Below are 24,175 nucleotides of genomic sequence, written 5' to 3'. Positions count from 1 at the left end.
GTCTTTTTGATAATTATTAAACTACAGGCTCCTGCGAACATTTTGACACCAAGCTCAAGAAAATTGGACAAAAATCCACGGAGGAGTACACAAAAGTAGGTTTTGCAAATTATGCAAAATAGCAAAAAATCTAAGTAGGCGGAGCTTAGTGGTTGTATGTACCTTTTTGATTCGGCAGGACCCAAGGAATCAGGGAAAAAAAAGATTTCGTCTCTACGCCACACGGGGTGGAAAATCTTTTAATGAAAGCGTTTTCCTTCGCTGTAGCGCCCCCTTGAGGCCAATTGGGCTGATATTTTGCGCCTGAGTAGCGAGACCGACTACTACCTATTGACCAAGTCTCAAGTGTCTAGGCCTTACGGTTTGGGCTGTGCGATTCGTTTTATGGCAGAAAAAGAAAAAGAATAATAATAATAATAATAATAACAAATTAAAATCAGAACAAACACAATAGGGTTTCAAGCACTTCGTGCTCGAACCCCTAATAATAAATATAGCCGCAAGCGGCAATTAACGGGGTTCTCGCTTAACAGGCCTGTTTGGAAGCAATAGGCCTACATCGCTGCCATGCTACCTTTAAAAGCATTTCTATAAGTAGAATCTTAAATTTGAACCCATTTGAGCAAAGTATGGAGTTAGAGATGTTCAAGTAAAACCTGTGATAAGCTGAAGAGGTTCATTTGCCATCATGAATCAAAATGTCAATTAATTCTATAATTACCTAGGGTCAGACTCATGTGAACGTTTTGGCACCAAGCTCAAGGGACTTGGTGAAAAATTCATAGACTTATTGACAAAAGTATGTTTTGCAAATTATGCAAATTAGCTCAAAATCTAAGTGGGCTGAGCTTTATGATCCAACAGCAAATTAGTTTGTCTTAAGCCAAGGAATAAGGGACAAAAAGATTTCATCTCTAGGCCTTACGGTGTAGGAGATATAGACCTCAATGCTTTTCCCTTTGCTATAGCGCCACCATCTGGCCAAAGAATGTCATTTTCCTTGGCTGAGTCATTTTACACCTGCTGGACCTTGCTGCCAAGGGAGGTGTTTCTGGGCCTTATGGTCTTTGCTCCACATTGCATTTTGCATAATGTCTCAGAGCCACTGTAGTTCAACAGCACAATGTATAGTCTTAGACTGCCATCTGCTGGTGAGAAATGACTACTTTCCCATATTTTTAGATCAGCCATGAAAGCACATACAGAAAGATTTAAGCATGTACTCCTATGTGGATATTTACCTAACATGGGCATGTACGGTATCAGCTGAATCCTAAGGATCTGAACTTTAACAAAAAATTGTTGCACTTTTATTACTATGTAGCTTACAGGCCACTCCCAATAACACAGATCTAGCATGTATTCCTCAAGTCAAATATAAGCTATATGTGTACACTAATATACACCTATAACTCAAAAATGCTTTCCCCAAAAATTTTAAAACGTCACATACTTGATCAGACTGAGGACCAGATGTCATAATTAAGTTGGGGTGCCACTGCGTTCCTAGATGGCGCTATAACATAAAAAAGCCCATTTAATCAGTTTTTGTCCAATTGTAGCGCCCCCTTTTGGTAAATTTTGATCATATTGTACATACGTCTTCAGGACAAGACCATACATACTTCTGTCACGTTTGGTCTTGATTGGACTTAATTTGTTTGAGTTATAGCTAAAAGAATGTTTAAAGCTCCCCACACTTCAATTAATTGTTTTATTACAACAAAAGTTTGTCCAAATGTTGAACTTTTTTTGATAATTATTTACCTACAGACTCTGCAAATTCCAACAAGGTCAACTGTTTGTGAATATCGCAAAATTCCACGGACTAGTTCGAAAAGCTTCAATTTTGAACATTTGGAAACTGAGAAAAAGCAAAGCATTTTTTGACCACACTTGCAATTACAAAGTTGTTAGGCCCTCTGCAGAGTATAAAAAGAAGCAAACTGCGTGTCAATATGCTTAATTTTCACAGAGATATATAATATTTTCTTGATATAGCGCCCCCTAGTGGCTATCGTTATGACAATTTTTCTGCTCTTAGGGAGGCCTCCCAGGGACATACCAGTCAAATCCCATGATGATTGGACCTTGTTAAGGTTGTCAAACAGCTGATGACAGCTGATTGGTCGATGACAATCACAATTTTGCTCGAATCGAGTTGTCCTTAATTTTCCCTCTACAGCCTTGCCCATAGAAGCAGCATGCCAAGCGGCGGTCCGATCCGCCTTACGGATGCTGAGATATAAACTTGAAGCATTTACAGCGCCCCCTATATGAATATTGGCTTCTCCTTTGACAAGCTACCTCAGAATCATGTCTGAAAGTAGAATATGAAATGTAAACACATTTGAGTAAACCATGAGTTTGTTATAGATTTTTAAGTAAAACATAAAATAAGCCGAAGAGGTTCATTTGCATATGGCGGCCATCTTGAATCGAAATTTCAACGTTTTTTTGATAATTATTAAACTACAGGCTCCTGCGAACATTTTGACACCAAGCTCAAGAAAATTGGACAAAAATCCACGGAGGAGTACACAAAAGTAGGTTTTGCAAATTATGCAAAATAGCAAAAAATCTAAGTAGGCGGAGCTTAGTGGTTGTATGTACCTTTTTGATTCGGCAGGACCCAAGGAATCAGGGAAAAAAAAGATTTCGTCTCTACACCACACGGGGTGGAAAATCTTTTAATGAAAGCGTTTTCCTTCGCTGTAGCGCCCCCTTGAGGCCAATTGGGCTGATATTTTGCGCCTGAGTAGCGAGACCGACTACTACCTATTGACCAAGTCTCAAGTGTCTAGGCCTTATGGTTTGGGCTGTGCGATTCGTTTTATGGCAGAAAAAGAAAAAGAATAATAATAATAACAAATTAAAATCAGAACAAACACAATAGGGTTTCAAGCACTTCGTGCTCGAACCCCTAAATATAGCCGCAAGCGACAATTAACGGGGTTCTCGCAGAATAGGCCTGTTTGGAAACAATAGGCCTACATCGCTGATATGGTACCCTTAAAATCATGTCCTTAAGTAGAATCTGAAATTTGAACCCATTTGAATAAAGTATGGAGGAGTTACAGACGTTCAAGTAAAACTTGTGATAAGCCGAAGAGGTTCATCTGCATATGGAGGCCATCTTGAATCAAAATGTCAACATTGTTTCTATAATTACCTAATGTCAGACTCATGTGAATGTTTTGGCACCATGCTCAAGAGAATTGGACAAAAATGCACAGACTTATTGACAAAAGTATGCTTTGCATTTCGTGCTCGAACCCCTAAATATAGCTGCAAGCGGCAATGGCATGGTCCTAACACGAATGGGCCTAATTGGGACCTTTGGCCAGTCTGAGAGGTCAATGAGGCCTTAGGACACATGAACCATTTAGGCCAAACAAGGTAAAAATGAATCTATGATTTTGTTATATCTTCAATTAGCAGCTAACATTTGGAAATGTCTCATGTACTTACGAAGTGCCCCATAGACACCCTGTAAATATTTCTTTATGATTGGGCCTTGTTGGGCCTTTCAAAGAGCTGCTGAAACCTCAGTGGCCAATGGCAGCCATTGTGTATAGTAAATATCAACAACAACATGGAATCGGATTAAGTACATCACTCACTAACTGCATGTCACGTGTCCATGAGGTGTCCATTAAAGCAAGGATCTGCACAATGAGGCCTTAGTGTTGGTGTAAGGAGCATCAGTACAGAGAGACCATAAGCAGTTTTGGACAGTGAGGTTTCACAAGTGCTAATGAACCATTTGTTTTAGTTTAGCAAAGGACATGATATGACTGGTGAGCACCGTTTTTAATTATGATAAATATTTTTGTTCATATGTTATGACTTTTGACCTGTACAGAGAAATAAGTTCTTGAATGTAGATGAACAAAGCAATATATGGTCTTAGAGTGCCACCTGCTGGTGAAACAATTTACTACTGTCCCATAGAGGAGCTGAGCTGTTACAAATGCACATACAGATTTTTCAATCAGGTACTGCTCTTTGAATATTTCACTCACATGGACATATATGGTATCAGAGGAATCCTAAGGACCTGAACTTTAATTATTGATAATAAAATGTGGAACTTTCATCACTATGTGGCTTACAGGCCCCTCCCAATTACAGAAATCCAGCATGAACACAGAAACTGCACATAACATGTAATTGTGCAATTGTAGCTCTCCCTTTTGATGGATTTCTGTCATATTGTACATACTCCTTCAGGGTAAGACTCTACATATGTATGTAAATTGTGGTCTTAATTGGGCTTCATTTGTTTGAGATACAGCTGAAAGAATGTAAAAACTCAGCACACTTCGACTAATTGATTTATTGTTTCAACAGTGTGTCCAAATGTTGTACTTTTTTGGATAATTATTTACCTACAGACTCTGCAGATTCCAACAAAGTCAATTGTTTTGGAATAGAGCCAAATTCCACGGACTAGTTCGAAAAAGTTCAATTTTGAACAACTGGTTATTGAGAAAAAACGATGCATTTTTTCACAACACTTGCAATTACAAAGTTGTTAGGCCATCTGCAGAGTATACAAAGCTGCAAACTGCGTGTCAATACACTTAATTTTTGCTTAGATATATCACATTTTCTTGATATAGCGCCACCTAGTGGCTATCGTTACGTAATTTTTTATGCACTTAGGAAGTGCCCCCAGGAACATACCAGTCAAGTCTCATGATGATTGGACCTTGTTAAGGTAGTCAAACAGCTGCTGAAAACTAATTGGCCGATGACGATCACAATTTTGCCCGAATCGCGTTGTCCTTAATTTTCCACTTATAGCTTTGCCATGGTTCAAACTGCCTTGCGGATGCTGAGATATACACTTGTAGCATTTACAGCGCCCCCTATATGAATATTGGCTCCTCCTTTGACTCGGTACCCCAGAATCATGCGAGTAAGTTGAATATGCAATTTGAACACATTTGAGTAAAGTATACAATTGTTATGAATTTTTAAGTAAAACAGACGAAGAGCCGAAGAGGTTCATTTGCATATGGCGGCCATCTTGAATCCGAATTCTAACATTTTTTGGATAATTATGAACCTCCAGACTCTTACAAACAATTTGGCACCATGCTCAACAGAATTGGACAAAAATCCACAGACTAGTTCGCAAAAGTAGGTTTTGCAAATTATGCAAAATAGCAAAAAATCTAAGTGGGCGGAGCTTAGTGGTTGTATTGACCTTTTTGATTCGGCAGGACTCAAGGAATCAGGGGGAAAAAAAATTTCGTCTCTACGCCTCACGTGGTAGGAGCCCCGTAAGAAAATGCGTTGTCCTTCGCTGTAGCGCCCCCATGAGGCCAATCAGTCTGATTTTTTGCGCCTGAGTAGCGGGAGGGTTTACTACCTACTGACCAAGCCTCAAGTCTGTAGGCCTTACGGTTTGGGCTGTGCGATCGTTTGTAGTGCAGAAAAAGAACCGGAAGAATAATAATAAAAATAAAAATCCTAACAATTATAATAGGGTTTCAAGCACTTCGTGCTCGAACCCCTAATAATAACAAATTAAAATCAGAACAAACACAATAGGGTTTCAAGCACTTCGTGCTCGAACCCCTAATAATAATAATAATAACAAATTAAAATCAGAACAAACACAATAGGGTTTCAAGCACTTCGTGCTCGAACCCCTAATTAAAATCAGAACAAACACAATAGGGTTTCAAGCACTTCGTGCTCGAACCCCTAATTAAAATCAGAACAAACACAATAGGGTTTCAAGCATTTCGTGCTCGAACCCCTAATAACAAATTAAAATCAGAACAAACACAATAGGGTTTCAAGCACTTCGTGCTCGAACCCCTAATAATAACAAATTAAAATCAGAACAAACACAATAGGGTTTCAAGCACTTCGTGCTCGAACCCCTAAATATAGCCGCAAGCGACAATTAACGGGGTTCTCGCAGAATAGGCCTGTTTGGAAAAAATAGGCCTACATCGCTGATATGGTACCCTTAAAATCATGTCCTTAAGTAGAATCTGAAATTTGAACCCATTTGAACAAAATATGGAGGAGTTACAGACGTTCAAGTAAAACATACGATAAGCCGAAGAGGTTCACTTGCACATGGCAGCCTTCTTGAATCGAAATGTCAACATTCATTCTATAATTAGACATGGTCAGACTCTTGTGAACGTTTTGGCACAAAGCTCAAGAGAATTGGACAAAAATTCACAGACTTGTGGAAAAAAGTAAGTTTAGCTAATTATGCATATTAGCTCAAAATCTAAGTGGGCGGAGGTAAATGATCCAAATGGCAGATTAGTTTGAATTAAGCCAAGGAATCAGGGAAAAAAAAGATTTCGTCTCTAGGCCTTACGGTGTAGGAGATATAGACCTAAACGCGTATCCCTTTTCTATATCGCCACCATCTGGCCAAAGAGTGTCATTTTCCTTGGCTGAGTCATGTCATACCTGCTGTACCTTGCTGGCAAGTGAAGTGTTTCTGGACCTTATGGTCTTTGCTCAACATTGCATTTTGCCTCAGATCCACTGTAGTTCAACATCACAATGTATAGTCTTATATGAGAAAGCTGTTATTTCTCACCAGCAGATGGCAGTCTGTTTGGATCAGAAATATTTCACTAACAGAAATATTTGAGCGTGTACTCCTATGTGGATAATTAGCTTACATGGACATATGTGGTATCAGCTGAATCCTAAGGATCTGAACTTTAATAATTATCAAAAAAAACTTGCACTTCTATTACTATGTAGCTTACAGGCCCCTCCCAAAAAGAGAGATCCAGCATGTATTCCACAAGTCAAATGTATGCTATATATGTACACATATATACACCTATAACTCAAAAACGCTTTCACCAAAAATTTCAAAATTTCACAAGCTTGATAAGCCTGAGGAGCAGATGTCATAATTAAATTGTGGTGCCACTGCAATCCTAGATGGCGCTATAACACAAAAAATACTTTTTAATAAGTTATTGTCCAATTGTAGCGCCCCCTTTGGGTGGATTTAGGCCATAATAGAAATGCTCCTTCAGGGTATGGTCTTACATAATCCTATAAAGTTTGGTCTGGATTGGGCTTCTTTTCTTGGAGTTATAGATGAAAGAACCTATAAAGCAGCTCACACTTCAGTTTATTGACATGTTGTAACAACACAATGTTAAAAAGTCATACTTTTTTTAAAGATTGTTTACCTACAGACTCTACAGATTGCAACAAAACCAATTGTTTGGGAGTAGATTCAGATTCCACGGACTAGTTCGAAAACCTCAATTTTCAAACAACTGGCCATTGAGAAAAAACAATACATTTCTTGACAATACTTGCTATTACAAAGTTGTTAGGCAATATAAAGAGTACAGAGGCCAGCAATCTGCATGTCAATATGCTTAATTTTCGCTGAGATATTACATATTTTCTTGTTATAGCGCCCCCTAGTGGCTATCGTTACGAAACGTCTTCTGCTCTTAGGAAGTGCGTCCATGGACATGCCAGTCAAGTATCATAATGATTGACCTTTGTCAAGCTTGTCAGGGAGCTGCTGAGATCTGATTGGCTGATGACGTTACAATTTGGCGAGTATCGACTTGTCCTTTATTTTCCACTTAGAGCCTTGCCTAAAGCAGCTGTATGCCAAGCGGCGGACCGATCGGACTTGCGGATGCTGAGATATGAATTTCTAGTATTTAGAGCGCCCCCTATGTGAATTTTCGCACCACCGACGACATGCTACCTCAAAATCATGTCCCTAAGCAGAATCTGAAATTGCAATCCATTTGAGTAAAGTATGCAGAAGTAACAGCTGTTCATGTAAAACGGGCGATAAGCCGATAAGGTTCATTTGCATATGCCAGCTACATTGAATTGAAATGTCAACGTTTTTTTGATGATTATTAAGCTTCAGACTCCTGCGAACGTTTTGACACCAAGCTCAAGAAAATTGGACAAAAATCCACGGACTAGTACGCAAAAGTAGGTTTTGCAAATTATGCAAAATAGCAAAAAATCGAAGTGGGCGGAGCTTAGTGGTTGTATCGACCTTTTTGATTCGGCAGGACCCAAGGAATCAGGGGAAAGAAAAATTTCGTCTCTACGCCTCACGTGGTAGGAGCCCCGTAAGAAAAGGCGTTGTCCTTTGCTGTAGCGCCCCCATGAGGCCAATCAGTCTGATTTTTTGCGCCTGAGTAGCGGGAGGGTTTACTACCTACTGACCAAGCCTCAAGTCTGTAGGCCTTACGGTTTGGGCTGTGCGATCGTTTGTAGTGCAGAAAAAGAACCGGAAGAATAATAATAATAATAATAATAAATATAGCTGCAAGCGACAATTAACGGGGTTCTCGCAAAATAGGCCTGTTTGGAAAAAATAGGCCTACATCGCTGATATGGTACCCTTAAAATCATGTCCTTAAGTAGAATCTGAAATTTGAACCCATTTGAATAAAATATGGAGGAGTTACAGACGTTCAAGTAAAACATACGATAAGCCGAAGAGTTTCATTTGCACATGGCAGCCTTCTTGAATCGAAATGTCAACATTCATTCTATAATTAGACATGGTCAGACTCTTGTGAACAAAGCTCAAGAGAATTGGACAAAAATTCACAGACTTGTGGAAAAAAGTAAGTTTAGCTAATTATGCATATTAGCTCAAAATCTAAGTGGGCGGAGGTAAATGGTCCAAATGGCAGATTAGTTTGAATTAAGCCAAGGAATCAGGGAAAAAAAAGATTTCGTCTCTAGGCCTTACGGTGTAGGATATATAGACCTAAACGCGTATCCCTTTTCTATATTGCCACCATCTGGCCAAAGAGTGTCATTTTCCTTGGCTGAGTCATGTCATACCTGCTGTACCTTGCTGGCAAGTGAAGTGTTTCTGGACCTTATGGTCTTTGCTCAACATTGCATTTTGCCTCAGATCCACTGTAGTTCAACATCACAATGTATAGTCTTATATGAGAAAGCTGTTATTTCTCACCAGCAGATGGCAGTCTGTTTGGATCAGAAATATTTCACTAACAGAAATATTTGAGCGTGTACTCCTATGTGGATAATTACCTTACATGGACATATGTGGTATCAGCTGAATCCTAAGGATCTGAACTTTAATAATTATCAAAAAAAAACTTGCACTTCTATTACTATGTAGCTTACAGGCCCCTCCCAAAAAGAGAGATCCAGCATGTATTCCACAAGTCAAATATATGCTATATATGTACACATATATACACCTATAACTCAAAAACGCTTTCACCAAAAATTTCAAAATTTCACAAGCTTGATAAGCCTGAGGAGCAGATGTCATAATTAAATTGTGGTGCCACTGCAATCCTAGATGGCGCTATAACACAAAAAATACTTTTTAATAAGTTATTGTCCAATTGTAGCGCCCCCTTTGGGTGGATTTAAGCCATAATAGACATGCTCCTTCAGGGTATGGTCTTACATAATCTTATAAAGTTTGGTCTGGATTGGGCTTCTTTTCTTGGAGTTATATATGAAAGAACCTATAAAGCAGCTCAAACTTCAGTTTGTTGACATGTTGTAACAACACAATGTTAAAAAGTCATACTTTTTTTAAAGATTATTTACCTACAGACTCTACAGATTCCAACAAGACCAAATGTTTGGGAATAGCATCAGATTCCACGGACTAGTTCGAAAACCTCAATTTTCAAACAACTGGCCATTGAGAAAAATTAATACATTTCTTTACAATACTTGCTATTACAAAGTTGTTAGGCAATATACAGAGTACAGAGTCCAGCAAACTGCATGTCAATATGCTTAATTTTCGCTGAGATATTACATATTTTCTTGTTATAGCGCCCCCTAGTGGCTATCGTTACGAAACGTCTTCTGCTCTTAGGAAGTGCCTCCATGGACATGCCAGTCAAGTATCATAATGATTGACCTTTGTCAAGCTTGTCAGGAAGCTGCTGAGTTCTGATTGGCCGATGACGTTACAATTTGGCGAGTATCGACTTGTCCTTTATTTTCCACTTAGAGCCTTGCCTAAAGCAGCTGTATGCCAAGCGGCGGACCGATGGGACTTGCGGATGCTGAGATATGAATTTCTAGTATTTAGAGCGCCCCCTATGTGAATTTTGGCACCACCAACGACATGCTACCTCAAAATCATGTCCCTAAGCAGAGTCTGAAATTGCAACCCATTTGAGTAAAGTATGCAGGAGTAACAGCTGTTCATGTAAAATGGGCGATAAGCCGATAAGGTTCATTTGCATATGGCAGCTACATTGAATCGAAATGTCAACGTTTTTTTGATAATTATTAAGCTTCAGACTCTTACGAACGTTTTGACACCAAGCTCAAGAAAATTGGACAAAAATCCACGGACTAGTACGCAAAAGTAGGTTTTGCAAATTATGCAAAATAGCAAAAAATCTAAGTGGGCGGAGCTTAGTGGTTGTATCGACCTTTTTGATTCGGCAGGACCCAAGGAATCAGGGGGAAAAAAGATTTCGTCTCTACGCCACACGTGGTAGGAGCCCCGTAAGAAAAGGCGTTGTCCTTCGCTGTAGCGCCCCCATGAGGCCAATCATTCTGATTTTTTGCGCCTGAGTAGCGGGAGGGTTTACTACCTACTGACCAAGCCTCAAGTCTGTAGGCCTTACGGTTTGGGCTGTGCGATCGTTTGTAGGGCAGAAAAAGAACCGGAAGAATAATAATAATAATAATAAAAATAAAAATCCTAACAATTATAATAGGGTTTCAAGCACTTCGTGCTCGAACCCCTAATAAAAATCCTAACAATTATAATAGGGTTTCAAGCACTTCGTGCTCGAACCCCTAAAAATCCTAACAATTATAATAGGGTTTCAAGCACTTCGTGCTCGAACCCCTAATAATAAAAATCCTAACAATTATAATAGGGTTTCAAGCACTTCGTGCTCGAACCCCTAAATATAGCCGCAAGCGACAATTCCCGGGGTCCAAGCTGGTATTCGTAGAAGAACAATGTGCTAGCATTTGAGCTGTCCTGAGATAGTAGGGGCTTTTGGGGAAGTTTGTGTAGTGTTTATAAGGTGTTCCATGCTGTTCTGGCATCTCTTTGGAGGTGTAGCATGAGCTGGAGGTGTAGCATGAGCTGGAGGAGTAGCGGATGACAGAGACAGCATAGAGCACAGAAGTCACTCTGGAGTTGCACTCTGGTTTATCACCCTAATGTTCAGGACCCCCAAACAGCAGATATGATGTGAAGTAGCTTGTACTCGAGTCTGTCATCAGTGGACACAGGACACTCTCTGCTGGCTGTGTTTGGCTGTGGACTATTCTCTGTCCAGCAGTGATGCTGAGGGATTTACAACTCCAACACCTGAGTCATACCTGCTGAATAGGTGTCCAGACCATTGAAGAGCAGGTTGAAAGTGAGCAGTCTTTGCAGAGCAAGAAAGTAGCATATGACATTTCCTGATACAGGAGCCACACTTTAAGATAGATTTTGTAGTGCTTTAAAATGTGATCCTTGGTGCTCTGACTTCTAAGAAGAAAGGGTAGTAGATGAGTGAGTGAATTTCTGGTCTGCAGACAGGTGAACGTGGGGCTTGGGTTACAGAGACAGCCCAGAGCACAGAACTGAATCTGGAATTTCACCCTGGATTCTGACCCAATGTTCAGGACCCCACAAAGCATATATAATTTGGGTAGTGGATAATTCGCAGCACTGCAGTGATACTGACATTGTGGTGATATGGCAGTGTTTGTAGTGCTCTTATGAGTGGATAAGACACAGCAGTGCTGCTAGAGATTTTAACATTTGTGTCAACTCACTGTTCACACTGAGATACATATATTTTATTGGTCAAACTTATAGACATAAATTCAGACAGTATCTCATACATTCTCAGCACTGTAGTGACACTGACATTGTGGTACTATCTCAGTTTGTATTGTGCTCTTATGAGTGGATCAGAAAGAGCAGTGCTGTTGGATAATTTTAAAACCTGTGTCCACTCACTGTCTACACTGTTACACACACATACTCTGTTGGTCCACATTATAGATAAAAAAGGCTGAGACAGTAGGTCATACATTTTCAGCATATCTGCTCTGTATGTGTCCTGACCATTGAAGAACATGTGAAAGGGAGCAATGAAAGTATGCAGAGCAAGAGGTGCACCCCTCTCTGTAATGTTAGATCTACAAAGTGCTACTTTGGACAGTGGAGCTGAAAACATGGACACTGAAACTAAAATAAGGAGGTGGTCATTATGTTACTGTTGATTTGTTTAAAACTGCTTTCAATTGTCTGTGTCCTCTGGCCCTCTCTGACTGGCAGGGGGGAGGGGAGGGGGAGAGGTGACAGTCTGTGTGTGAGAAGGAGAAGGAGGGGCTGAGGGGGGATTCAGCAACAAAGAGAAGACTCCAGGCAGGTGAGTGGGAACAGACATGTATTTGAGCATGAACTAGTGCTTGGATCAAAAGCCAATATGGACATATGTGTTATCATGAGATTCATAAGAACCTGAACTTTAATAATTATCAACAAAATGTGGAACTTTCATTACTGTGTGATAGCAGGATCTGCTTAAAAAGAGCAGTACAGCTTGTATTCAAAACTTCACATAACTAACAGCTGAAACTGAAAAATGCTTTAGCCAAATGATATGAAAACGCACAAGCTCCTTTCCCATGGTCATCAGAATATAACTGTCTCATCTTGCTGGTACTGCATCTCTAGGTGGCAGTGTAATCAATTATGAACCTATGCAACCAGTTGTTGTCTAATTGTAGCGCCCCCTTTCTGTGCAATGCGGGCATATTTAGCAGACTGCTTCAGAGTAATGACGTACATATGTGCACCAAGTTGTGTTTGATTTGGGTGAAGTTTGTTGTAGTTATAGCTCAAAGAGTGCATGGAGCCCCGCCCATGCACATTTGTTAAATTACTGCCGCAACAGCATGTCAAAAGTTCAAACTTTTGTGAATAATTATTGACCTACAGTCTATACAGATTGCAAAAATACCAGTTGTTTATTGATAAGACAAATTTCCAGGGAGGAGTACAAAAAGCTCCATTTTCACATACCTGACTATTGTGGATAAACTATGCATTTTTTGACAATAGTTGCAATTGCAAAGTTGTAAGACACTGCAGAGTATGCAATAAAGCAAACTGCTTGTCAATATGTTTATATTTCGCTGAGATATTCCATATTTTCATGTAGAAAATTTGAAATGCGCCCCCTAGTGGCTATCGTAATGAAAATTGTTATGTGCTTAGGAAGTGCTGCCATGGACATACCATGCAAGTGTCATGATGATAGGACCTTGTTAAGGTCATGAAACAGCTGCTGAAATTTGATTGGTCGATGGCGGCCATGTTTTTTCGAATATGACATCATCGTCATAGAATCTAAGTCAGCTCATCACCCACTACACGCATACCAATCGGCATGTCAATCGGACAATCCTGTGAAGCGTAACAATTTTTTTGCTTTTACAGCGCCCCCTAGGCTTGCAGTTGCACAGCCAAGTACTTATGGCTTCCATCCCTTATAGGGATCAAGCATGTGAAGTATCGTAACATTCGGAGAAAGCGTTTGTGAGTTATAGCTGTATTTGTGTGATTTTTGGAACTCGAGCTCCACCCCTGTATTTGGGCGGAGTCTGGAAGCCGACCAGTGATGAAATTCCAACTTTTTTTGAATAATTATTAAAGTTCAGGTTCTTAGGATTCTGCTGATACCACATATGTCCATATTGGGTACATTTCCAGAGACTAGTTCGCGCTCAAAAATGTGTGCAATTTTGCATATTATGCAAATTAGCTCAAAATCTAAGTAGGCGGAGCTTATGGGTTCTTGAGGCTTTTTTGTAGGGTCTGACCTGAGGAATCAGGGAAAAGAAGAATTTCGTCTCTACGCTACACGGGGCAGGGGATATAGGCAGCGACGCGTTCCGTGTCGCTATAGCGCCACCATCAGGCTGATCGGGCTGATTCTTTGCGCCTGAGTAGCGGGAGGGTTTACTACCAGTTGACCAAACGACAAGTCTGTAGGACCTACGGTTTGGGCTGCCCATCGCGTTTCATCGGAGAAAAAGAAGAAGAAGAAGAAGAAGAAGAGGAAACAGAGCAAAAACAATAGGGCTCCAGCACTTGCAGTGCTTGGACCCCTAATAATAAATATAGCCGCAAGCGTCAATTAACGGGGTTCTCGCTTAACAGGCCTGTTTGGAAGCAATAGGCCTACATCGCTGACATGCTACCTTTAAAAGCATTTCTATAAGTAGAATCTGAAATTTGAACCCATTTGAGTAAAGTATGAAGGAGTTAGAGATGTTCAAGTAAAACCTGTGATAAGCTGAAGAGGTTCATTTGCATATGGCAGCCATCTTGAATCAAAATGTCAACAATCGTTAACAATTGTGAACGTTTTGGCACCAAGCTCAAGGGAATTGGTCAAAAATTCAAAGACTTATTGACAAAATTATATTTTGCAAATTATGCAAATTAGCTCAACATCTAAGTGGGCTGAGCTAAATGATCCAATAGCAAATTAGTTTGTCTAAAGCCAAGGACAAAGCTGAGGGTATAGTGAGTCTGCAGGTGTGGGTATAAATGAGATATAACGGACATATATTTGATCAAGAACTAGTCCTTGGATCAAAACCCAATATAGACATATGTGGTATCATGAGAATCGTAAGAACCTGAACTTTAGTAATTATCAAAAAAATGTGGAACTTTCATTACTGTGTGATTGCAGCCTCTGCTTAAATAGAGATGTGCAGCTTGCCGTTGAAACATCACATAAAAAACAGCTGTAACTCAAAAATGCTTTAGGCATATGTTATGAAAATGCACAAGGTCCTTTTCCATGATGTTCAGAATATGTCTATCTCATTGTGCTGGTACTGCATCTCTAGGTGGCGGTGTAATCAATTAATAACCTGTGCAACCAGTTGCTGTCTAATTGTAGCGCCCCCTTTCTGTGCAATGTGGTCACATTTGGCACACTACTTCAGAGTAATGACGTACATATGTGTACCAAGTTGTGTTTGATTTGGGTGAAGTTTGTTGTAGTTATAGCTCAAAGAGTGCATCGAGGCCCGTCCATGCATATTTGTTAAATAACTGCCACAACAGCATGTCAAAAGTTCTAGATTTTTTTGATAATTATTTACCTACAGTCTATACAGACTTCAAAAATACCAGTTGTTTATTGATAAGACAAATTTCCAGGGAGGAGTGCGAAAAGCTCCATTTTCACATACCTGACTATTGTGGATAAAGTATGCATTTTTTGACAATAGTTGTAATTGCAAAGTTGTAAGGCAATTTGCAGAGTATGAAATAAAGCAAACTGCTTGTCAATATGTTTATATTTCGCTGAGATATTCCATATTTGCATGTTGAAAAATTGAATTGCGCCCCCTAGTGGCTATTGTTATGAAACTTTTTATGTGCTCAGGAAGTGGGGCCATGGACATACCATGCAAGTGTCATGATGATAGGACCTTGTTAAGGTCATGAAACAGCTGCTGAAATTTGATTGGCCGATGGTGGACACGTTTTTTCGAATATGACACCATCGTCATATAATCTGAGTCAGCTCATCACACACTACATGCATACCAAGCGGCATGTCAATGGGACAATCCTGTGAAGCGTAACATATTTTTTGTTGTTATAGCGCCCCCTAGGCTTGCAGTTGCACAACCAAGTACTCATGTCTTCCGGCCCTTATAGGGATCAAGCATGTGAAGTATCGCAGCATTTGGAGAAAGCGTTTGCGAGTTTCGAGTTATAGCTGTATTTGTCTGATTTTTGGAACGCGAGCTCTACCCCTGTAATTCTGGAGTCTGGAAGCTAAGCAGTGATGAAATTCCAACTTTTTTTGGATAATTATTAAAGTTCAGGTTCTTAGGATTCTGCTGATACCACATATGTCCATATTGGGTACATTTCCAGAGACTAGTTCGCGCTCAAAAATTTGTCCGATTTTGCATATTATGCAAATTAGCTCAAAATCTAAGTAGGCGGAACTTATGGGTTCTTGAGGCTTTTTTGTAGGGTCTGACCTGAGGAATCAGGAAAAAAAACAATTTCGTCTCTACGCCACACGGGGTAGGAGATATAGGGAGATATAGCGCCACCATCAGGCTGATTGGGTTGATTTTTTGTGCCTGAGTAGCGGGAGGGTTTACTACCAGTTGACCAAACGGCAAGTCTGTAAGACCTACGGTTTGGGCTGCCCATCGCGTTTCATCGGAGAAAAAGAAGAAGAAGAAGAAGAGGAAACAGACCAAAAACAATAGGGCTCCAGCACTTGCAGTGCTTGGACCCCTAATTAAAATCAGAACAAACACAATAGGGTTTCAAGCACTTCGTGCTCGAACCCCTAATAATAAAAATCTGAACAAAAACAATAGGCTTCTTTGCACTTCGTGCTTGAACCCCAAAAATCTTAACAATTATAATAGGGTTTCTAGGACGAAGAATTTTGTCTCTACGCTACACCGGGTAGGAGATATAGGGAGCAACGCGTTCCGCGTCGCTATAGCGCCACCATCAAGCTGATCGGGCTGGTTCTTTGCGCCTGAGTAGCAGGAGGGTTTACTACCAGTTGACCAAACGACAAGTCTGTAGAACCTACGGTTTGGGCTGCCCATCGCGTTTCATTGGAGAAAAAGAAGAAGAAGAAGAAGAAGAAGAAGAGGAAACAGACCAAAGACAATAGGGCTCCAGCACTTGCAGTGCTCGAATCCCTAAATATAGCCGCAAGCAACAATTCCCAGGGTCCGAGCTTGTATTCGCTGGTAGAAGAACAATGTGCTATCATATGAGCTGTCCTGACATAGTAGGGGCTTTTTGGGGACGTTGGAGTAGTGTTTGTAAGGTGTTCCATGCTGTCCTGGCATCTCTTTGGAGGTGTAGCGTGAGATGGAGGAGTAGTGGATGACAAAGACAGCATAGAGCACAGAAGTCACTCTGGAGTTGCACTCTGGTTTCTCACCCTACTGTTCAGGACCCCCAAACAGCAGATATGATGTGGAGTTGCTTGTACCTGAGTCTGTCATCAGTGGACACAGGACACTGTCTGCTGGCTGTGTTTGGTTGTGGACTATTCTCTGTCCAGCAGTGATGCTGAGAGATTTAATATAGATTAATGGGGCCCCCCTGAAGTTTTTATTTATTTGTTTGTTTGTTTGTTTTTTGGTGTAGGCTTGCTGTTTTTGCTGTAATCATTATTTTGAAATTTACCTGCCCAACATATTTTTTCTGATGTGTAAGCAGTTCCAATAAGTAAAAAAGAGAAGACAAAAAATTGGAGTAACATCTCAGCTACAGCTGGCTCTCGAAAAACAGTTCAATATTACGTATGTAACATATAGCAGTTGATAGAATAACATTAATTCATTCATTCATTATCTGTAACCGCTTATCCAATTCAGGGTCGCGGTAGGTCCAGAGCCTACCTGGAATCATTGGGCGCAAGGCAGGAATACACCCTGGAGGGGGTGCCAGTCCTTCACAGGGCAACACAGACACACACACACGGAAGTTTTGAGTCACCAATCCACCTACCAACGTGTGTTTTTGGACTGTGGGAGAAAACTGGAGCACCCGGAGGAAACCCATGCAGACACAGGGAGAACACACCAACTCCTCACAGACAGTCACCCGGAGGGGGAATCGAACCCACAACCTCCAAGTCCTTGGAGCTGTGTGACTGCGACACTACCTGCTGCGACACCGTGCCACCACATAGAATAACATACATAACATTAACGATGCTAACTACATTTGGGCGATACCAAAATACTTATGTATCCAAAAATACAAGGTTAAATTGAAATAGTTATGGGATGAAGCTGTTCCCTGAGTCACTAGATGAAAACGTAATCCCTTGGTCAACAATTCCAGCAGGGAACTCAGGGAGTAAAATTTATACACCTAATATAACCCCTCCAGTGTTCTTTTCACACTCAAGTCCCACTCCTCTCCATATGTAGAATCTAATTCACGTACCACTATTAATACTAACTATTAAATGAACCTCGGTATACTTAAGTTTGAATCAGAGGTAGCCAACACGTTGTCCAATGCCCATGGGCACCTGGTAGCCTGCAAGGACCACGTGAGTCACCTGTGGGGCATGTTCTTAAAATAACACTGGTCGCCATGGATCTCCATCTGTATTTAACTGTGTTTAATTGTGTTGCTTTTTTTTTTTTTTTTTTTTTTAAACCAACAACATTTGCGTGTATGTATATTTGGAAATGATGATATGATATTGAATAAAAGAATTTAAAAACAAAAATATTGTGGCATCAGCCATGTGGATTAGGCAGCCTACATACATCATATGTCATTTACACCCGGGTTGTAAATAGTCGTGTTTTAATGTAAATGTGTTTCAATTTATGTAGTGGTTTATGTGGGTCTTCGTCGTTTTAGCTTTCATTCTGTGTTGTGGTAATGTTTTGGTGTTTTCAGCTACTCAGTGTAAGGGAGGTTTTTATTCAGGTGGAATATGTTATTCACTGAAAGAGGAATAAACGACCATTCTGCACTATGTTGAATCCTTCTAAGTCTCCTTCCTCGTACACCACACCACAATATTTTATGTATTTTATGTACTTGGGGGCGACACAGTGGTGCAGCAGGTAATGTTTTTTTTTCCGTGTGGGTTTCCTCCAATGGTCCAAAACATGCTGGTAGGTGGATTGGTGACTCAAAAGCATCCATAGGTGTGTGTGTGTGTGGCACCCCCTCCAAGGTGTGTTCTTGCTTTGCACCCAATAATTCCAGGTAGGTTCCGGACCCACAGCGACCCTGAACTGGATAAGCGGTTACAGACATTGAATGAATGTATGAACGAATGAACTTGGGTCTGGGGTAAAAGTTCAATGTTGTACGCAAGACAAACCTCCGGGGGCAGCTACGATGGGCAGCAAGATTAGGTTTTTACCCCCAGAAACATGGTAGGAAAGCAAAAGTTACTATTTTCACAATGATTGGGAGGAAGAGTTCTTTTTTACAACAGTGAAAGGAAAGTGTGTATGTCTCAGCAACTCTGGCAATAGCAAAGCGGTACAATGTGGAGAGGCACTTCAGTACGTGTCACAAAAGTTTCCATGCTAGCTATCAACATAGCAGCACGCTACGGGCAGAAATATTCAGTGAGTAAAAACGGGACATGATATTAAGATGTGACAGTTAATGATTTCCTAAAAAATGTTACAGAGGTGTACATTTGTACAGAAATATAGCAGGCATGATTAAGAGGAAAATGCTACAAATTTGCCCATAAACAACTGTCAAATGTTAAAACGGATTGTGTTTAACAGAAATAACTAATGTTAAATGATTAAATATTTGTTTCCTATCCTGAATTATTATTAATAATTATTGTGAGGAATCATTAACATATTAATATTTAATATTATTATTATTAATAATATTATCATTAGTGGTGAACCATGCAACTTTGTTATTCAGGAAGTTTGTATCATATATGTAGCCCTTTGTATTACTCTGTACCCTTGAAGTAGCTCTCAGCTTCAAAACGATCGGTGACTCCTGGTTTAAACGAAGGCTGACTGATTCAAATTGAATGACAGAAACATTAGTATTAAATTATCTTCTCTGTAGGGTTGTGTAATATAAAATCTCAAATGCATTTATCTTAAAACATTTGCAGACAAATAAATGATAAAAGGAAATGTCCATGATGATGATAAACAATCAATGATGAGATGTCCATGTCTCTCACTAAAAAACCAGTCCTTGATAATATCTTTGCATATTTTTGCAGCTGTGACATGTCCACCAACAATGGAATATGGATTGTGTGTATCATCATGTCAGCACCACTGCCTGTCTTTGTCAGTGCCACTGTCATGTGGGGAAGAGTGTGAAGAAGGCTGTGTCTGTCCACAAGGAACCTACTACAGCACACTGACTAACACCTGTGTTACAAGGTACAGTGACATATTCATATTCGTAGCTTCATATTATAATACTTTTTAAAATTATGAGCAAAGTTGCACAGCATTATTGTGAGCTGTGCTATTACACCTATTTCAAGGGGAAAAATATCTTTAATATCTGTATAATTGAGGCATAAGACGACAAATAAAAATCTTTAGTCATTGCCAAGAAAACTGTGTTTAAAAACATCATACACATCATAGGCTTTTACAATTACATTTTGGAAATGAGGACACTAATTGTTGTTGTTTTGCAAGAGTAAATGTTGCAAATTTTTGCTTGATACTTGTGATTGCCATTTTATGAAGCCATTGCTTGTAATTCTTCTCTAAATGTTGCACCATAAGAGAGAGATCTGAACTGCTGGCAGTTGGGGGACTTTAATTTGAGAGGGTATTAAACATTCGAGAAAAAAAAATGACATGTGAAAAGCGAGATGATCAGTGCATACGCAATTCTTATGGAGCTAAATCAATTACATACATTTTAAAATATTTCTATTATATTTGTCTGAATTTTGATTATTCAATATATATTTGTCTGAATATTTTATATTTCAATTATATTTGTATGGCATTTGATTTGATTTCAAAATTTCATATCGTGAAATATTCAGATCTCACTGTGGAACTTTTTCTCAGAAGCCCTGGTTGAAATCTGGCCTATATTCCTAGTTTTGCAATCTGCATTTTTAGATTTGAATTTATGTGTTTTTTCAATCATTCATTCATTGTCTGTAACCGCTTATCCAGTCGAGGTTCGTGGTGGCTCCGGAGCCTAACCTGAATCACTGGGTGCAAGGGGAACACACACTGGAGGGGCGCCAGTCCTTCACAGGGCATTTATGGGTTTGTTTTTTTTAAATATGAATATTTCACCACCTCAAACATTCAAGTTTATCAAATGCCAGACAAATATAATTCAAACTAGAGCCGCTAGCGGCTATCTGCGGGTTCAAGCACTAACTGGCTTAATATGGCAGTCAAGTTAAATCTGACAACTCCTGTAGTATGAATTAATTGGGAGAGGATGTATTGACATTTGTGGCTATGGCAAAATTGTTAGACATTGAGCCAAGTAGGTATGTGCAGTGTCAGATTATTTGTAATAAGTGCTTGTGTTTGTGACTTGTGTTCTACAGTCTCTGAGGTGTGTTTGTTTCTGAGTGATGTGTGTGATGTAAGAGGGTCTTTGTGTGAGGTATATAATGTGTGAGCAGTGCTTACTATAAACTTGAATATTACAGGTGTTGGTCATAAAATTAGAATATCATGAAAAAGTTGATTTATTTCCATACTTCTATTCAAAAAGTTAAACTTGTATATTACACTCATTCATTACTCACAGACTGATATATGTCAAGTGTTTATTTCTTTTAATTTGATGATTATAAATGACAACTAATGAAAACCCCAAATTCAGTATGTCAGAAAATTTGAATATTGTGAAAAGGTTCAATATTGAAGACAACTGGTGCGACACTCTAATCAGTGAATTAACTCAAAACACCTGCAAAGGCCTTTAAATAATCTCTCAGTCTAGTTCAAGATGGCGCCGAGGACGGCAGCCACGGTGACGAGCTCCTCCGTGTTATGTTTGTTTTTGTTAATTAATGTTGTCTATTGTACCTCAAACTTGGTCAGCTGGAACAGAGAACAGTTATTAACCACCAGGGACAACATTTCTCCTGATTTTATGCCGGAATTTATTCAAAAACCTTCAGAGTGTGTGGAAATCTTTACAACGGCCGCGCTGACGCTGCTCGGCCTCGCAAGGAGACGCTGGAGTCGCAGACGAAGGGGCAGACGCGCGGGCGCGCTCGTGCGTCTCAGGCGGCGCGGGCCTCGCACACCTCTACCATCATTATTCCTCTCCAACCTCCGATCTCTCAGCAACAAAACTGAGGAACTACTCCTGCTCCACCGGACCAACAAGGACTTCTCCTCTGCTTCTGCCCTCTGCTTCACGGAGACCTGGCTGAACGAGCTGATCCCGGACAGTGCGCTGGACGTACCGGGCTTCCAGCTACTGAGAGCGGACAGAGACGTGGAACGTAGCGGGAAGAGTAGGGGAGGAGGAATCTGCTTCTACATCAACGAGCGCTGGTGTAGAGACACTACAGTATTGTTAACATCATGCTCTCCTCATCTGGAGTCTCTCTTCATTAACTGTCGGCCGTTTTACTCTCCCAGAGAATTCAGCTCCTTCATTCTGGCCGGCGTGTACATTAGGCTGAGTGCGTGCACCACCGACGCGCAGAGACAACTGGCCGAACAGATAATGGAACTAGAGAGAGACCATCCAGACTCACTGCTGATCATTCTGGGGGACTTTAACAGCGCTAATCTCACGAAGGAGATGCCCAAATACAGGCAACATATCGCGTGCGCTACACGTGAAGGCAACACACTAGACAAATGCTACACAAGCATCAAGAATGCCTATCGCGCTGTTGCGCGCGCCGCTCTCGGGCTCTCCGATCACAGCCTCGTTCACCTCATTCCCACGTACCGGCAGAAACTCAAAACCAACAAGCCGGCCATTACAACAGTGAAGAGGTGGACCAGTGGAGATATAGAGAAGCTGCAGGGCTGCTTCGAATCCACAAACTGGGCTGTGTTTGAGGAGGTGACAGACGGACTGGACGAATACACAGACGCTGTGACGTCATATATAAGCTTCTGTGAAGACAGCTGTATTTCAACTAGAACATGTGTTAAATACAGTAACAGCAAACCCTGGTTTTCTATAGAACTGAAACAGCTTAGGCGAGAGAAGGAGGCCGCATTCAGGAGTGGAGACAGAGCTGTCTACAAAAAAGCCAAGTACAGATTGGAGAAAGGGGTTAAAGCAGCGAAAAGAAAGTTCTCAGAGCAGCTGAATAACCACATCACAGCTAACGACCCATCGTCAGCCTGGAACAGTCTTCAGCTTCTCACTGGCTACAAGGTGAGAAATACCCCCCTCCACCTGAACGACCGTCAGCTCACCAACGACCTGAATGAGTTCTTCTGCAGATTTCAAACAATAGACAATCAGCAGACTCTCTCACCCCATCATCAACCCCCCTCCTCCCCCACACTGGCTCTCACACCTCCACCCCCAGCTTGTCTCACCATCAGCCTGCAGGACGTCCACAGACTCTTCAGCAGACAGAAGGTGAAGAAAGCCCCGGGACCTGATTCAGTTTCTCCATCCATCCTAAAACACTGCTGTGACCAACTAGCACCAGTCTTCACCAGCATCTTCAACAGATCACTGGAGCTCCATTGTGTTCCAGCCTGCTTCAAGACCTCCACCATCATTCCAGTCCCCAAGAAATCCACCATCACTGGATTTAATGATTACAGACCTGTCGCCCTGACATCTGTGGTCATGAAGGTCTTTGAACGCCTGGTCTTAGCCTACCTAAAGACCATTACAGACCCCCTGCTGGACCCCCTGCAGTTTGCATACAGAGCAAACAGATCTGTTGATGATGTGGTCAACCTAACTCTCCACTTCATCCTTCAGCATCTAGACAGCTCTGGAACCTACGCTCAGGTTCTGTTTGTTGACTTTAGCTCGGCTTTCAACACCGTTGTGCCGCAGCTACTTCAAAGCAAACTGTCCCAGCTGTCAGTGCCGGACTCCATGTGTCAGTGGATTGCAAACTTCCTCACAGACAGAAGACAGTATGTGCGGCTTGGGAAACACACCTCAGACCTTCGAACACTCAGTACTGGAGTTCCACAAGGGTGTGTTCTTTCACCCCTTCTCTTCAGCCTTTACACCAACGACTGTGTCTCCAAGGAACCAGCTGTAAAGCTCCTGAAGTTTGCAGATGATTCCACTCTGGTGGGCCTCATAGCCAATAGTGATGAGTCTGCTTACAGAAAGGAGGTTGGTCAGCTGGTGTCCTGGTGCAGTGACAACCACTTGCTGCTGAACACAGACAAGACTGTAGAGATGGTGGTGGATTTCCGACGCAACCCACCCCCTGTATCCCCCCTCTACATCAAGGGCACCGCAGTTTCCACTGTAGAGTCACTCAAGTTCCTGGGCACCACCATATCCAGGGACCTGAAGTGGGAGAGGAACACCGTCTCCATCACCAAGAAAGCTCAGCAGAGAATGTTCTTCTTGAGACAGCTCAAGAAATTTGACCTGCCACAGACCCTGATGATCCAGTTCTACACAGCGATCATCGAGTCCATCATCACCTCATCCATAACC

General features: G+C 41.0%; 1 protein-coding gene across 1 annotated transcript in view; it reads left to right on the top strand.

Moving 5' to 3' along the window:
- Positions 1-24,175, top strand: part of LOC136676794 (otogelin-like) — a 474,914-nt gene that overhangs the window by 175,433 nt on the left and 275,306 nt on the right. Inside the window, exon 20 of the mRNA XM_066654019.1 lies at positions 19,785-19,950. Within this exon, the coding sequence (XP_066510116.1) occupies positions 19,785-19,950 (166 nt within the window). The remainder of the gene's footprint in view (positions 1-19,784; positions 19,951-24,175) is intronic.

This window comes from Hoplias malabaricus, chromosome X2 (assembly GCF_029633855.1).
Source record: "Hoplias malabaricus isolate fHopMal1 chromosome X2, fHopMal1.hap1, whole genome shotgun sequence".
Lineage (NCBI taxonomy): Eukaryota > Metazoa > Chordata > Actinopteri > Characiformes > Erythrinidae > Hoplias > Hoplias malabaricus.
This window is presented reverse-complemented; position numbering and strand designations above follow the sequence as displayed.